General features: G+C 52.2%; 1 protein-coding gene across 5 annotated transcripts in view; it reads left to right on the forward strand.

The window, feature by feature from the left end:
- Positions 1 to 845: 845 nt before the first annotated feature.
- The window catches only part of ADAMTS14 (ADAM metallopeptidase with thrombospondin type 1 motif 14), a 39109-nt gene continuing 23558 nt past the window's right edge, over positions 846 to 16396 (forward strand). For all 5 annotated transcript variants that reach the window (XM_030031060.1, XM_030031057.1, XM_030031061.1 and 2 more), the window contains exons 1-4: positions 846 to 961; positions 1427 to 1848; positions 8990 to 9146; positions 10401 to 10597. In XM_030031060.1, coding sequence (XP_029886920.1) covers positions 889 to 961; positions 1427 to 1848; positions 8990 to 9146; positions 10401 to 10597 — 849 coding nt within the window. In that variant the 5' untranslated portion in view covers positions 846 to 888. The remainder of the gene's footprint in view (positions 962 to 1426; positions 1849 to 8989; positions 9147 to 10400; positions 10598 to 16396) is intronic.

Raw genomic sequence — 16396 nt, forward strand, 5'->3', positions numbered from 1 at the left:
GGCATCCAGAAACGAGGTGCTGCTCGCCTGCGAGCGCCTTCTCCCCATCGTATCTCTTCCTAAAAACTGAAGGGAGGAGTAAAAAAATAAAGAAATAATCATCCCAGCTGGTTCTAACCGGGATGTTTACCTACACCCCGTGAGGCGGCAGCGGTTGAAGTGCTGGGAGACGATTTGGCTCTCCTTAAGGAGTTCCTCTGTGCTGGGGTCCCGCTCCAGCGTGGGGCCAGGGGTGGGTTTTGGGGAGAACCCCAAGGCAGAGAGAGAAGGGGCAGAGCCGGGAGGGGCGGGGGGGGCTCCCGCCGCGCTTCGCCTTTGTTCGGGCAGGGCTGGAGCCGAGCGGCCGCGGGGCGGGGGAGGGAGGGAGGGCTGGCAGGCTGGAGCCGGCTGCCCGAAACGGTTTTTTTTTTTTTTTTTTTAAATCTCCGAGAAAAGAACCATCCAAACGCAACCGGAGAACTTTTTTTTTTTTTTAATGTGAAAAAGGAAAAAAAATTAAATTCTTAAAAAAAAAAAATTAAGGAAAAGAATACTAATACTACTACTACTACTACAAAAAAAAAAAACCCACAAACCCCACAACTCCCCCCCCTTCCCTCAAACCCTGCCCCCGGCCCGCCCCACGCCGCGCACGGGGGGCCGCGGGCGCGTAGCGCGGCGCCGCCCGCCCCCCCCCCCCCCCCATCTCCCTTCCCCTTTCCCCCCCCCCTCCCTTCCCTCTCCTTCCCCTCCCTAAGAGGCGGCAGCGGCGGCGGGAGCGGCCCCGGCCCCGGCCCCGGTGGCCCCCGCGGCGGCGGCGGCGGGGGGAGAGGCGGGCGCCGGGCGCCGCCCGCCCCGCAGCCCGCCCGCCCCGCAGCCCGCCGCGCCGCGCCGCGCCGCCGGCCCCTAATGGATTATCTGCGGCTGGTGCTCTCCTGCCTCGTCCCCCTGCACGGCTGCCTGGCCGCCGGCAGTGCCCCAGGTACGGCCCCTTCCCACCCCCCCCCGGCGTGGTGTGTGTCTGTGTGTGTGTGTGGTTTTTTTTTTTTGTTGTTTTTTTTTTTTTTTTCCTCGGGGGTTGTTTTGACAGGTGGCTTGGACCCCGGAGGATGGGGAGAAAGGAGAGGGTTGGGGTTGAGGGGGGGGGGGGGGGTTCGGGTTCAGTGGGAAATTGGGGGAGATGGAGGTTGGGCGAGAAATAGTTGGCGTGCTTGGCGTGCGAGGGGCACGTCAGCCCGAGTTTATTCTGCTACGGTTGACGCGCTCGGTTAAAACTACAAAGCGGGGCTGCGTCGGGAAGGGAAAAGTAGCTCTTGGGCTTATCGAGCTTCGGCGGGGCTCGCCAAAGGCTCCCCGAGTTGGGTTGGCCACCGAAATCCCGGCGCGCGTAGCGCGGGATGCTCCGTGCCCGTCGTCGAGCCCTTTTCCCTCCGTCTTGTCTCCGCAGAGCTGCTCCTGTCCGGCAAACTCAGCGAGTATGGTGTGATCGTTCCCTTCAGCGCCGATTGCCGGGGTCGCTTCCTCTCGCACGTGGTGTCCGGCGAGGCGGCGGTGGGGATCGGCGAAGCCGCCTGTCCCCCGTCCCTGCGCCCGTCTCGCCGCCGTGTCCCCCGCAGCCCCCCGGATGAGTCCCCCCAGCGCCGCGGGGCCGGCGGCCGCTTGCTCTACTTCAACGTCACGGTTTTCGGGAAGGAGCTGCACCTCCGGCTGAGGCCCAACCGGCGGTTGGTGCCGGTGGGCGCCGTGGCCGAATGGCAGGAGGATTTTGAGGTGCTTTTCCGGGAACCCCTCCAACAGCGGTGCCTTTTCACCGGCGACATCTCCGGCATGCCCGGAGCCGCCGTGGCCATCAGCAACTGCGACGGACTGGTAAGCTCCTCGAGGCCTCGTGCGCGCTGCCCGCGTTTTAGTGTGGTTTTCTCTTAAGAGGCGGATCGCGGTGTCCTGAAACGTGATTTTTTTGGTGATGTGTTAGGTGTCTGCACCGTACGTTGCCCTTTACTGGCTGGCCGCTGCGGGTTCCCTTTCCCCACGTGGCTTGTGGCGTAAGCAGGGCAGGGTACTCCACATGTGAGCGCTCTGTCCTTCCGCTCTATGTGCAGCTATGTTTAATTAAAGGGGTTGAAAAAATTGCCTGTCCCATACCTGAGCTGCCTCCTGCCCGGAGGGGGACCGTGTCGGATGCCGTAACGCCTGCGGGCTCTGCCCTGCCTCCGGGACGGGTACCCACGCTGCCGGTGATGCTGCTGCATCCTCGCTCACCCGCGTTTTACCTTGGGACTGCTTCAGGAACTTTTCCTCTGCGTTTCCCACCTCTTCAATGAGGCCAAGTGAGCTCGAGCATCTCCCGAAATCACTGTTAGCATGCGGTCTTCTTCCCACTAAGCATCTTTTCTCAGGAAGGACCTCTTTTTTTTTTTTTTTTTTTTTTTTTTTTTTTACTAATAGCTGACGTGCTCAGAGCCTTTTGGCTTTCCCACTGCAGGGTGAGCGCAGTTCAGCATCGGTAACTTACTGCTACAGCGCGTTAATTACTTAAATGGCTCTGTTACCTCCTTATCCCCAGCGTCTGGTCTGCCCGTGGGTTTCCTACCTTTGATACGCTAGAGGAATAGCTTCTAATTTTTTTATACCATTGGCCCATTGCCCTTCAAACTTCCTTTGAGCCAATTTAATTCTTGTTGTAGGTGCGAGCGTTTGCTGTTTTCTCCTGGTACCAGTTGCGTTACTGCTGGGTTGCAGTAAACGTCTTATTTTGCCTTTTTTTTTTTATATATTTCTTTTTTGGTTGTTTTATTCTGGGAGTTCCTTAGCCAATTTTAGCTGCTAGCACAAACAATTTGGCATTCCTTTCTTTTTATACAGCGCCTGGTGTTACTATACAAGCAGAAATGATAGAGCAGCACAGTTAGAAATACATATTTCACCTACATATAGTAGTTTATTTTTTTTGCCAACAATTTTAGCACATAATCCACACCTTTTGAAGCATCTTTTCTGGAATTGGCTGAGACTGTGAATTTGCAGAAATTTCCCTGTAATGTGGATCGTGCTGGGGCTGGTGAATTTGGGCAGGCTTGAAAGCTTTAAAGGTATTTCCAATAGCTCTAGCAAACAACTAGTAGTGCTGCGTCCCAGTTGAAAACCTGTTTTTTAAGTGTGCAGGTTGCATTGCAGATAGAATTCCCGGTTGGCATCGTGAGCGAAGGGATGCTGGAAGCGGTCAGCAGCTGAGGCTGTGTCTGGGAAGCAGCGAGGATGGTGTTGGGGGGTTTCTCTTCCCCAGAGCCCACTGTACTGTTAGGGTCCAGCTCAGGTAGGCTTTAGTTTAACTTTTCCAGGCTTTTCTAGGCTTTAGCGCCAAGTTCTCCCATCTCAGCCCCTTGCGCATCTTCTCAGGCGGGGGTTGTTGTTATTTTTGCCCTTGTTCCAGCCATCCCTTGGCCGCAGGTAGTAGCAGCGACACCGGTTTAGGATGTAACTTGTACTGCGGGATGCTTTTGCATGTGGATTTATGCAGCCATACCTGTCTTGCCATCCCTGGTGACCCCAAGCCCACTCTTTTAAGCTCATGTAAAGGAAGAAATGGCTCTTCCCCCAGGATCAGCAGCTCAGGGCGCTCGCTTCGTCCCTTTTTACCTTCATTAACCCCCCATGCAGCCAGCTCTGCCGTGTGGGGTGGGATTAGCCGAGCCACGTTGTGCTGATGCATGGGGCTTCGGTGGTTTGCAAACGCCGAGGGCTTCTGCAGGGCAGTTTTGGTGCACCCCCATTTCTGAAGCTATCGTGGGACACGCTATTGGCATCGTGGTTGCCGATGTGTTGTCTCGCAGATGTTTTATTTCTTCACGTAGAGCTCCAGCAGCACTAGGGAAGAGAAAAAAAATATGCTTTTTTTTTTTTTCTTCCTGCAATGTATTTATTGCTCCATGGCCAACAAGTAAGTGCCCTGGCCTCAAGCAGCAATTTCCCATCATCCGGCGAAGCACATGTGGTGATTGCAGGCTGGGGGAAGAGGTCAGGAGGACAGAGCCTGAGCAGGGGCTCTGCTCCTGCCCTGGTAAAGAGGATTTTGTGATACGGTCAACGTTGCGGTTGGTTTTTCTCTTTCATGGGTTTTCTGGCTGGTGTAGATTGCTGTATGGTCCTCTGGCTTAGGTAAGTCTGACAGCTTGTATATCCCCTTTGGAGGAGCTATGAGATCAAGAGGACCCAAAAAACCCCTCCAAAAAGCGGTAAAAAGAGCTTGAGGTAGCAAATGGACCAAGAAACAGAACTGGAATGTGGCGATAGGTGAGGATGGATGGGAGGATGGTATTTATGACCACACTGTACCTCCAGCATGACCCAGCAGAGAAGCAGCAGAGCATCTGGGAGGGATGTACACGATGGGACTGTTGTTAACCTCACGCTAAATAAGGACTAACTTAACGTGGGGAGCACCAGCTGTAGGTAGCTTTGTTGCTCTTGGGTCTGCACGTACCCTGGAATTACTGTGGACTTTTGCTGGATGTTCTCCACCAGCTTCAAAAGGGGCTTGCGGCTTTTGCGTCCCAGTATAGCGTGCGTGGGAGGCACAGGACTGCGCTTGGCCGCTCGTTTCTGGTCAGAGGAAGCGTTCCGGGATGCTGCGGATGAAGGCTGTGTACACAAAGAGATTACACTGTGTATAAATGGAGACTGAGATTATAAATAATGAGAAAAAAAAACCCAACCCAGTTCTTGAAACAGAGTACGCATTAAGTCTTTCCTAAATCCTTATTTAGCCATGTAAGTGACCTGATTTTTTTTTTTTTTTTTCACAGATGCCAAACCCATGGCACCTTCCACATGGGTTATTTGCTGCGGGCATCCACGCGTGAAAATCCGGCCTTTTTTTTTTTTTTTTTTTTTTTTTTTTTTTGCAAGGGTGTCTCGTACCAGGGTGGGAAGATGCTGTCGGCCATAACATAATTTCAAAGCTGATCCAAGCCACCAAATTCCTAACTGGTAAAGTAGCGTTAGGCGGAAATCTCCCCCGGCGGACACATCTCGCTGCAGTGAAGGCATCCCATCTTTCCACGCCAGCTTTAGCAGCGTGTGGTCGATCTTGCTTCCTTCGTGCTTTGCTGGTTGCAGAGATGGGTGAAGAGTTATCATCTGTAGGCCCCATATTTGCTTTTCGTGGCTGACTTTTCCCTGCTGCTCTCTGGGGTTATTTGCACCAAACGCTAACGTGCTGCAAACCGTAGAGCCAGCGTTTTCCATCCCTGTTGCCCTGGCTTGCTTCAGATGGGTGGCAGCAGATAAGCAGAGCACAAAAGCCCTCAGGAACAGTAATTAATAGGGAACGAAGGGAGAAACAGTCCCCATAACGATCTCCCTGCGCAAAAAGTATGGATTTGTCTTCCGGGATTTTCCTTGCAGCTCCTCAACTGTAGGGTTCATTTCGGCAAGAAAAAAGGTGCTGGTTTAAATGCCTGGAGCGTGAGATGTCTCAGGATGTTGCTCTCAATGGGAATGGAACAAAAGTGTCCGAAGGTGGTATTTTACCCCCCAAGTCTGAAAGTGGTATTTTACCCCCCAATTTCACCAGTGGAAAGCTCTCTCTGCGTCCTGCTTAGCATCTTGCCCGAGTTTGCAATACTAGACCGCGTGCCCAGTAAAGAGCGTGGGGTAAAAGTCTCAGTGGTTAATTATCTCCCTTAATTTCATGTTCCCCCGTGATGCCAATGAGCTTGCAGGTGAAGAGCTACCAAAATAGTGACCGAGCACCTCTGGGCTGTGCCCAGGTGCCATGCAGACCGTGCTGCTGCCAGCCGTGGTCCTGCTCCGCGCGGGGCAGATGCATCCCTCTCCAGATCCCTCCGATGCCCTCGCTGGGCGATCTTGGGATGAAAGGGGAGCGGTGGCTAGCGACGGTGCCTGCGTTCACACACAGCCCGGCTTTCTGGGACTTTTTGTCCAAATTAAGTGTGAATCGTGTAGGAAAAATACATACTATGCACGCAGCTGGATTTCCCCCTCCTTGGTGCTGTTTGCTTCTCTGGCTGAGTGGAGCAGCTTTATTAATTTTTCCACATTTCAGCTGCGTTGAAGTGTCAGAATTTCCTGAATTCCTGTGGGAGTTGGAGCTTTTTACCCAGTGGTGATGGAGGAGTCGCTTACCCGGGGTGGTGGTGGGGGGGATCCCCCTTAGCGAGGCTGGTGCCGGGCCAGCGAGCCCAGGTCATCTCTCCCATAGCCTGGGGAGACGCAGGAGAGCTGGAAAAGAGATTTTACCCTCTGTGAGCTGGCAGGAATGAGTTTGGTGTTTTCCTTAAAAGAAAAAAAAAAGAAGTGTATTTTCCTTCTTTCCAGTGGAATTGTCTCCAAAGGGCCATTTTCTTACTTCGGGAATTACCTTCACCGAGAGCTGCAGACAGCATCTCGTGTTAGAAATATCAGTACTGATAGTCCCACCTTACCAGATTTCATTTGATTTGGTATTATTAAACCAAATAAAATTAGGGGTTGGGAAGCACGTGATAAATGGATCGCTGAAGATGGGATCGATCTCTTGGCAAGTGCCCAAGGAAAGCTTATTGGGGCTTTTTGGGTGACGTCTGGCCTCTCTTGCTGCCTCCCTACTGTTATAACCTACCCAAAATGCTGAAATACAACCCGAGCTGCTCCTTTTTAAGACCGAGCAGGTTCGTGCATGCCTCTTGCAATGGTGTTTTTGGGTTGTTTTTTTTTATTTTTGTAAATGCCAAGGTGACTGCTGCGGTTTCTGTTTCGTTTATGAGGGTGCTCTGATCAGACGTGGGCAGGAGTCCTTGCGGTATCCACTTTGCCTGTCGGTCATCGCTGGAGTCAGCAGTGTGTTGCATCCTGCCTTTGGGAGAAAGCATGGGCGAGAAAGCCTGGGCTGCTTTATTTCTTGAGCCATATATAATTAGTCACGAGCTGTAGAGCAGCACAAACCCAAGTGGGCTGTGGCTTGGGACCAGGCTCTTTCATATTTTAATCCAGCCTTGCCCCGGCGCGGCGGCGCGGCTTTCCTCCGGCCGCCTGACTCAGCAAGTCCCGGCTTTTGCCGTAAACCCATAAACCGGCTTTGGGATGCCTTGTCCCGGGCGAAACGCCCCGTGGCAGGGTTGCGAGGGCGTAGCGATGTCCTAGCAGACCTCCTCCTGGGGCAGGGGTTGCTTCTTCTGCCGCCGAGCTAAAATGGGGTGCTGGCAGGGGTACCGCGCTGGGTGCTTTCGGGTAGCAGGAGTGACGATCCAGCCCAAATTTGTAGCGATGGGGAAGCTGGAAGCACGTTAGTTGGAGGGAAATCATCAGCGTAATTCATGCATGTAAAATCCAAGTGTGTTTGCGATGCCTGTGTCGGATGCCCACCCAGCTACTCATTTTTGTGTTAAGCAATGGATGCCCACCTTCTCCTATCATATAACAAAGAGCAGCAACAGCTTGGACCTGCCCCGTCGTCGCGGACTTGTCCAGTCACTGGATCTGATCTGTGGGTTGACTCCCTGGCTTGATCTCTGCCTCGTCACCGCCACCTTGCCTGGTGCTCCAAACTCTTGGTTGAACCTGGCTGTGATCTTCATCGCCTTGGCTGGGGGTGGTGGGACAAGCCCTGGCTGGAGAGGTCCTGCCCTGGTGACCTGAACGTCTCCTGTGGGAAGGACCTGAGATACGTGTGTCGGGCAAGTCGATCCTAGCACAACTGCCCGTACTTAGATTCCTTGGGAAGGAGGTGAAACAAAACCAGCCAAAAACCTGCCTTCCAGAGGAGTTAAGCAGCTAATAAAACCCAAGTGGAGCAGGAAATTTGATGAAGTCTAACAGAGCCGGGTTGGCTGATTTCATGACGAATGCAATGGTACGTGAACGCGAAGGTGATCCGATGACCCAGGCGGGCTTGGAAGACCCCCAGCTTTGCTTGGCTGTTTACAGAGCCCAGGTCATGTCTTCGTACCGCTCTGTGCAAAATATATGTATATTTTATTGTATTTTATTTGACGAAAACAGTTCCAATACCCCAGCCCTGATGAGGACTCCAGTAGGTACATGCTGTCGAACAGCTATAAGAACAGATCCATATGTTCCGCTCGTGCTTTCCAGGCAGCTATTCAACAGCAGGCAGCGGCGGGCAGTGCCGGAGGAAGGAGCGCGCGTGTGCGCGATGGAGGGAACCGTGAAAAATGCCAGGCTGGGGGGAGCTGCCCGTGGGATGGAAGCCAAATCCTGGCTATCCTTTTGCTTGCCCAAGGTCCGAGCCGGCTGGCGCTGCGGGGCATGAGCGCTCGGGTTGATGTAAGTGGGATTTGGTGGGAGCTTGGTGTTAATTAGGAGCAGGTCGGTAGCCAGGGCAACATTTCCAGCGACGATTGCCCTCTCATTCATCTTCCCCGTGTTTGGGAGGTGGAGTCGTAATGCTTTCCAGCTTCTCCTCCAAAGGGATTCCCCTGCGTTAATTCCCAAGCACTTCACGGGGCAGAGATGATAGTTTCTTTTTCCTTCCTTTGCGCTGTGATTGCAGCTCGTAGCGTCGGTGAAATGGCACATTTCCTCCCCGGCACCATGGGCATGGGGATGGGGAGGGTGCAGGGAGGTGAGGTGGCGTGGAAGCCTGTGCAGCCTGTATCCTCTGATCCACAGGGTGAGGCAGAAAAACTTGTCGCTGATGAGAAGGAATGGAGTTTCCTAACCATATAAAGACATAAGTTGAATTGTGGCCTGGGTTTTTTTTGGTTGGTTGTTTTTTGCCCCCTTTTTTATTTTTTTTCCAATCTACAGGAGAAGTTAAGGGTCATCATACATGAACATGGTAACGGATCCATCCCAGTGTCATGGAGTAGCAACAAGACACCCGGTTTATTTGGGATGCTTTTTCCCCTTGCATTCATGCATGCTCCGCGTCAATCTTTAATGAGTATATTGAGTGTGTATGTACATGTATGCATATATAAAAACATGCCTTTTTTTTTTTTTTTTTTTTTTTTTTTTTCCCTTTTCTTTATCTCTTTGTGGAGTCCAGGCTGGCCTGATTCGGACAGACAGCAACGAGTTCTTCATCGAGCCCCTGGAGAGGGGGCAGCAGGAGACGGAGGAGCACGGGAGGGCACACGTGGTGTACCGCCGGTCGGCCATCCGGCAGGACGGCGCCGAGCCCCGCCAGGACCTCCACCCCGAAGGTAGGGACTCCTTGATTCTAGTGTGTTTCCCAGCAATTTAGAATAACTATTTCTTGTGGGGAGAGGATTTCTCCTTCCACTTGCCCTCTGGGTCGTAAGTCTAGCCCTATGGCTTTAGGCTGGCTTTAACTGCCGGTTGGGTCATCAGCGAGAAGAAAGGAAAGAAAATGCTGGGCTTTTGCTGGGAACTCTGAAATTCTTCCAAATTTCGTTAAAATTGGATGAGTTATATAGGAGTTATTCTCCCTCTTCTTCAAAGAGGAAGAATCTCCTAGATGGGTGTGATCAGGCCCATGGATGGTCACATCGGGCTTGGGATGGGAAGCAGAGTCGGGACTCATGAGTGGAGGGGTCGGGAAGAGCCGGACTTGGTCCGACACCTTGGAGATGTAGGTGCTGCAGTCTTGTTTTAATCACCTATACATTGTGAAATGTGGCGTTGATTTGACTTTTTAACAGACGATAGAAGCTCTTCCTTTTCCCAGTGTTCATAATTCATTTGGCTTTTCTAGTGCCTTGTCCTTTTTCTTCTTCTTTGCCTTGAAGGAGAAAACGTGGCTTTTTTTTTTTTTTTTTTTAATAGCATCACATAGCCATGCGCTGCACTCTGTGCGCATAAATCACCTGCTGACGTCCCCTCTCACCCGCACAAAGCCGAGCGCACCCAGAAGTGTTTACAAGCGTGGGGTCAATGTTGTGCAAAAGCACTCTATAAACCTATTTATATTTACGCAGAGGCATTAGCCTTCCCCAGCGTTTATTCACCTCTTGTGGCACCGTAATCAGCTCCCTGATTTTTAAAAAAGTTTGAAAGTTTTCCAGGGTGTGCTCGTTGCTTTTGTAGCATCGCTAAGGGGATTGAGATTGAGAGCTCTGAAGGCGCTGCTGGGTGATGGGGTGAAGGATGGGATGAAGGGTGAAGGATTCTATGAAGGATAGGGGATGCTCTGGCTACGGCTGCCCACTCTCAAAATGCAGCCCGCAGTTTTGCACGTGTTCTCCCCATCTCCCCGGGTGTCCCACCACCACCCAACGGACAATGTAGGACCATCATCACGTAGATGTGTCTTTTGGTGCTGTTCGCTCCCAATTCAGAGCCCTTTCCCCACCGTACAGCAAGCTGGATCAGCGACCGGGTTGGAGTTAAACCTCCTATTTATTTTTCCTGCTTAATTTAAATTTTTTTGGAGCGTGACCGTGGTGTCAGGTCACCTCAACGGCTCTTTCTTCTTCTGCCCCCCATGCCTTGCCCAGTGCCCGGCGTGCGGGTGGGTGATCTCCCCAACTCCCTGGAGCTGATGACGGAGCGGCTGGGGGACGCGGAGCGCAAGAGGCGTCACGCCAGGAAGGACGACTACAACATCGAGGTCTTGCTGGCGGTGGACGACTCGGTCGTACGCTTCCACGGGAAGGAGCACGTCCAGAACTATGTCCTCACCCTCATGAACATAGTAAGACTTGGCTTTGGGGGGGCCGTGGCTCCCACCCCTCCCTTGGTTTGCTGCTTTTCTGGTGCTGCAAATCTGTTATCCTGGAAAAAAAATGGGTTTGGGGAGGGGAAGGTGCTGCAGGAAGGGCTGTTCCTTCGCACAGCCGTCTCTGGCATTTAATAGCTGTGGCAATCGGAGTGATGGAAAGCAGAGCCCTTTTATGTTCATCTCCGTCACGTTCCCCTGGCCAACGGCAGGGTCTGGCGTGTTGGTTGCCATCACTGTCTATCACCCGAGTCCAAGAGCATCTTCTGTTTCTCCTGGCCAAGACCATCTCCTCCTCATGGCTGAAACCTCAGCAAATGCTAGGAAAGAGAATGGTTGTTGATTATTTGGTTTGAAATAGTGATATTTATTACTTGTTTTGTAATTATGATGTTTATTATTTATTTTGAGTAGTATTTGTTGATGGGGGGAAGATTTTTATACATTTTCAGAAGTTTTTTCACATTCCTTGGAAAACCTGCGCACCTTGAGGATTTGTCAGATGTCTTTGAAAAGGAGTTTATAGCAGCTTTACTGCAGCCCTGCTTCTGCGTCTCTCCTCGCCTGGTGGCGCGGGGCAGCTTGTGCCGATTCCCTACACTGCTTTTCTTTCCTTTTTAAGATAAAAATGTGCGTATTCCCCAAGTCCTGAGAGATGTGGAAGGATCAATATTTATTCAGCTATTCATCTTGCAGGAGGTTTGCTCTGCCGGCACCTGAACGTCTGCAGATAGGGTCAGCGTTCAAAGATCTCTTTTGCGCACTGTCCCATTTTTGTTTTGTTTTCCATGCTTTATCCTTGCCCCTATTTATTTATTTTTATTTCAGTACTCTTTAGCATGGTGACGGAAAATGTTCAAAAGGCGCAACCAGCTCAGAAATAACCAAGCTATAAAGATTCTTTTGCTTTTTGGTTGCTTGTTAGCTTGTTTGGGCATTATTTCTGCCCTGGCAGGCAGGCTCAGAGCCATATTGCCAGTAATGAAGGGGAAATGATCAACATAAGGGGTAAGGATTTGCAGGATTAGAGGCCAAGTGTAATGTGGCCGGTCCCAAATAGGGAAGATGTTGGTTTTAAAAAGCAAATGCCTTCACTACAATGTTTTATTCTCCGGTGCGTTATCCCGATGCCTGTGGTAGGATGCTCTCAGCATCACTTAAATTCCCTCTCTGAAAGTTTCTCCCCTTTGCTTATTAAATCCTTCTGCAAGCGGGAAGCCGCAGGGTTCCCCATTCTGACCCCAGGGCTCTTCCCACGTTACGGGGGTCGGAGATGATGTCATTTTTCCTTTCCGATCGGGGAGGACAGACGGTTTGAGCGCCTGGGGATTGTCAGCTCTAATCAAAAGGTTGGTTTTCAGGCGCATTTCATGGTTTATACCCCGTGGGCAGGACTTTTCAGGGAGTGAATGCGCGGGATGCTGTGCTGGGAGAAGGGCGGACCACTGTCTATTCAAATAAAGGCAGCGCTGGAGACTTTAATGAATTAAATAAAGAGGGGAGAAAAGCAGCATCAATAAAAGGGGGGAAAAAACCAGGATAATGCACGCAACAAATACTTCCCCAAGTATTATTTCCTTCTATACGTTCTTCCCCCACCCCCTTCCCCTTCTTTCTTTCTGCTTTTTAGTGCATTTTCTTTCCGGCTTTGCCATGACCTCCGTCTGCCTCCTCTTCCCTTGGCGCTGCCTCGTTTCCTTACCGGCTCGGATTGCCTTAAAATACCCGATTCAGCAGAAAAAAACATGCTTTCTGGCCTGGATGGCAGAGGGAGAGAGAGAGAGAGAGAGAGAGGAGGGTGCCGGGGGTTGGCGGGGAGGAGCGTGCTGGGACCACACAGCCGAACGCTAATCCCATTAGTTGGAGGCAAGGGGAAGGAGGAGAGGCTTGGCCAGCCCTCTAACGAGGAAAGGACTTAATGAGCTGGACTGGAGTATGCTGGGGAGATGGTGCATGGGAGCCGGCTGGGAAAGCCTCCAGGAGTTTTCCTATCAAGATCTGTCCCAAGAAAAGGGGGCAGCGAGCTTGGAAGTTCATCAAAAACTTTCCTGGCCTTTTCTGGGGTCCCCGTTGGGTGCCGAGGGGGTGGTGGGAGACGTACCCCTTCCCGGTGCTGTGCGGGCTTGGCTTAACGCAGCGCTGCTGTAGGTAGGGTCCTGGGGCTCTCCCCGAGACACAAACCCTTTTATTAGGAACTCGGTGTTGGCCGAAGCTCGGTGGTAAGTGATTCGTCACAGAGAACTTTGTTTTTTTTTTTAAAAAAAAACCAAAACACCACCCTTATTTTGTTGCCAGAAATAGGGTTGCCAGGCTTTTCATTAAACGGCGCTGCGTCCATCCTAGGAAGCTGACATGAGGATGACTGCTCCTTTTGTGCACTTAAGAGCTTCCCTGCAGGCTGCCGTCCCTGCTAGCTCCCAGCCTGCGTTCCCAGCCTGCCGTTCCCTTCTTGGCTCGGAGGCTACGCGAGGATTTTGGGACAGGTTGAAGTGAGTGGGAAACGCATCCTTTGCAATCACTTGCTGTGCACGCTGGAGAAGACGCATCTGAGCATCTCTCGTAACTCTGAGCTGTGTCCACCCTAGCAAAACCTGGCCCCCTCCCTGACGCTGGGCTCTCGGGATGAATATTGGGTGATGTGATAGCTGGGGAAAGCCGTTCCCCTGTCTCGCTTGCTGCCCGTGGCAGGGACTGCGATGCTATCGCAGCGTAATTAGCATCCCCCAGCCGCAGTGACTGCTGCGTGCGAGGGCTGAAGGGTGGGGAGAAGGGCTGGGAACCAGGAGGGGGTCCAGCACCCCGTAAGGGAAAGAGGAGAGGGAAACGTTTTGTGTCCTGCTTTGCTTTTCAGCCCCTTGTCATTCAGTTGGGCTCCTTGGTTTTCTTCTGCTGACTTCCCACCACTCGTCCCTGATGCTCTCAAGGCTGCGGCTGGTGCCGCTCGGAGGAGACAAGACGAGCTATGGGCTCAGTTAAGCCTGGCCCTGGTGTCAACTGGTTTGCTGGGTTTTTGTAGGATATTGCCCATGATTTGGTTAAAGATGCAAAGGTACTTGGTGTTTTCCAATTGTTTCGGGTTACTAGGGAAACCCCGTGAGTCAGAGCCTTCTCCAGGCTAGGACTTGCCCGGCTCCCCTCCGGCACATTGGCCGAATTATTGTTCCCAAGGGCTGAGCAACAAAGAATGCTAGTGAGACCCCGCAGAGGAGAGGGTTAGGGAAAAAAAAAATCAAACCTCCGGCTTTAATTTTAACCTGGGATTATCTGAAAAGCCAAGCCGGAGCGTGAATTGCTCGAGACACTGATTTTCTAAGCTTGGTGCCATTTCAGGAGGGAGGCTGGTCTAAAATAACGGGCAAGTCGTAGTCCTTCTGCTGTATGGGGTTTTTTTAGTGGTTCGCGAGCCATCTCCTTACCAACTGATAATAACAAAAAATACCTCTGATGTCTCTCTTAACGCATGCACGCATTTTTTTGCACCCCCTATATAGGCTCATGTGTTTGTTGCTATGTTTTTGGGACAACATAGCCTGTTGCGTAGAGAGCTGTGATAAAATCTAGTCTTGCTCTGCAGGGCAAACCTCCCCTTTCCTCCATTCCTCTGCACTGAAAACATAGATAATGTGGGTCAGCCCTCGCAAAGGCGTTCACAGCGGTGTGCATCCCTGCAGGGGATGCAAGTGCACGTAGCAAGCCCAATAATGTGGTCAGGAGGACTTTTGCTTCTGTTCCTAGCCCCTCAGCCCCAGAAAACAGGCTTGGGGTGAATCCACCGGCTTGAAAATTGAGCGAGGGAATAAAAGAAAGGAGCTTAAGGATGACTTGGCTGTTCTGAGTAAGCGATCTGGGGTTTTGAAATGTCAGCTATTCTGCTGGTTTGGCAAATTCTTCTCGTGTCTCTCTCTTTGTTTTCCTTCCCTGAAGAACGGCGAGGTCTAGACGTTGCCAGTGCGGTTTGCTGTCGAGAGCTTGCGTTTGGGGCTGCAGGCTCGGGGCTGGCCAGAGGCTTGCAGGGATTTTGGTAGGCAGCCTTGCTCACTCCCAGCGCCAGCGAGCGTCTGGGCAGGGGGTCCTATGCACTTGGCGAATTCATCGAGCTTTTCGGAGAGGATGCACAGGGTTTTAATGTCCCTTTCATTCTTTGGAAAGCATTAGCGTCATCCCCTTGGCATTGCAGGGCTGGGGGCTTTGGAGTTGCCTGCGGACTGGTTGTTCTTGCTGGTTTGCCCTTAACATGCAGTTAACCTGAAGGGCTGATCTGTTTTAGGTGAAAAAAACCCTCTTTCAAATGAAATAGGAGAACGTTTCTTGCCAGGTGACAGTATTAAAAAGGCTGGGCATCTAACCACATGGGTGAGAGGGATAAGAAGATCTTTATCCCATCTCTCTTCAGGGAGGTGGGTCCCTTTACCAGAGCCCTTTGCTGAGCAGGTATTTTCGGGGGGGATCTTCTCTGAAGACATTGACTCACTTAATGGCATCCGCAGAGGGCAGGGGGAGTTGTGCCAAGCCTGCAAACTGCTCTCCGGGCCAATTTCCATCCCCTCTGCTGGCTTGAACCAACTCCAGGGCGGGTTGATGGGGAGCGGGGAGGTGATGCTTGGCCCCCAGCAGCTCCATCCCCACTTCTCCTTCCACAGGCACCGTGGCACTGGGGGGGATGCTGGCCCTGCTGATGCTCACCCCCCCTGAAACTTGGGGACCGTGGGGTTGCAGCCTCCATGGCAGCGAGTGCCGAGCCCTTTTGATTTGTTTTTAAATTTTTTTTCTCGATCAATTATTTATATCTGGCTATTAAGGGAAGTCCGTAGCCTTGGGCGGTCTGGTTCCACATCTGCTTTCTCAATTAACCGTAAAGGTCACTGCTGCCGAGCTGGTATCTGTGAGGTACAGATCCCCGCCTAAATGCTGCCCTCCCCTAGACAAAACAGGGTTTGGGGTTTAGGGTTAACTCTTTGGTTCAGAGGCTGGAGGGAGACCTAGTCCCTGCTAGCTGGAGGAGAGTGGGATTTAGCAGTACTTTAAAAGGAAGATTTAGGGGATTAAATCCCATCTTGGAATAATACAGTTTCTTGCCTTTTAGTCCCTTAATGAGCTGTTTCTAAGCTGCTCATGGTCCTGCTGCTGTCCATAGCCGCTTTTCTAGCAAGGCTGAGGAAGGATGCGCAGTGCCGGGAGGGCGTTGATGAGTTTATTTGTCAGTGCCTGTGAAAAGCGTTGCTGTTCCCCAATTTTTTTTTTTCTCCCAGGGTAGCTAATAATGTTGCCTGCAGGTGCACAGTTTGGGGCAGGGAGCTCTTCTGAGACCTGGGGACTGTTTGCAGGCACCGCTGGTGGGAAAAGGCATTGCTGAGAGGAGAGCTGCTGGGTAGGTAAGCCGGCACCGAGCAAAGCTCTTGCCCCGACAGCTCCTTTGATCGTGCTCCTTCCTCCTCTGGATGCGACCCTCCTCTTCACTCCCTGGCTGGGGCTGCGGTGTGGCAGGCTGTCACAGAGCATCCTTTCCCGCTGCCCGCGGGGTCTGCCGAGCATCCTGCCAAAATATCCTGTGCAGCCGGGAAGGGAGAGGTCTGCGCTGCTCCCTTGGGTGCTTTGAATCACGGCAAGGTTGGGCAGCGGCTTGTCCGGGAGCTCCAGCTGGTGGACAGGTCCCTAAGGCAGGAACGCCGTTCGTCCCGATGGATCGAGGGGTCCTCGGGAGCGGGGAGCAAGCAGCAGAGTGCCAGTGGATGATGCTGAGGCGCTGACTTAATGGTGCTCCAGCTCCCCACAGGC

This window comes from Aquila chrysaetos, chromosome 11 (genome assembly GCF_900496995.4).
Source record: "Aquila chrysaetos chrysaetos chromosome 11, bAquChr1.4, whole genome shotgun sequence".
Classification (NCBI taxonomy): domain Eukaryota; kingdom Metazoa; phylum Chordata; class Aves; order Accipitriformes; family Accipitridae; genus Aquila; species Aquila chrysaetos.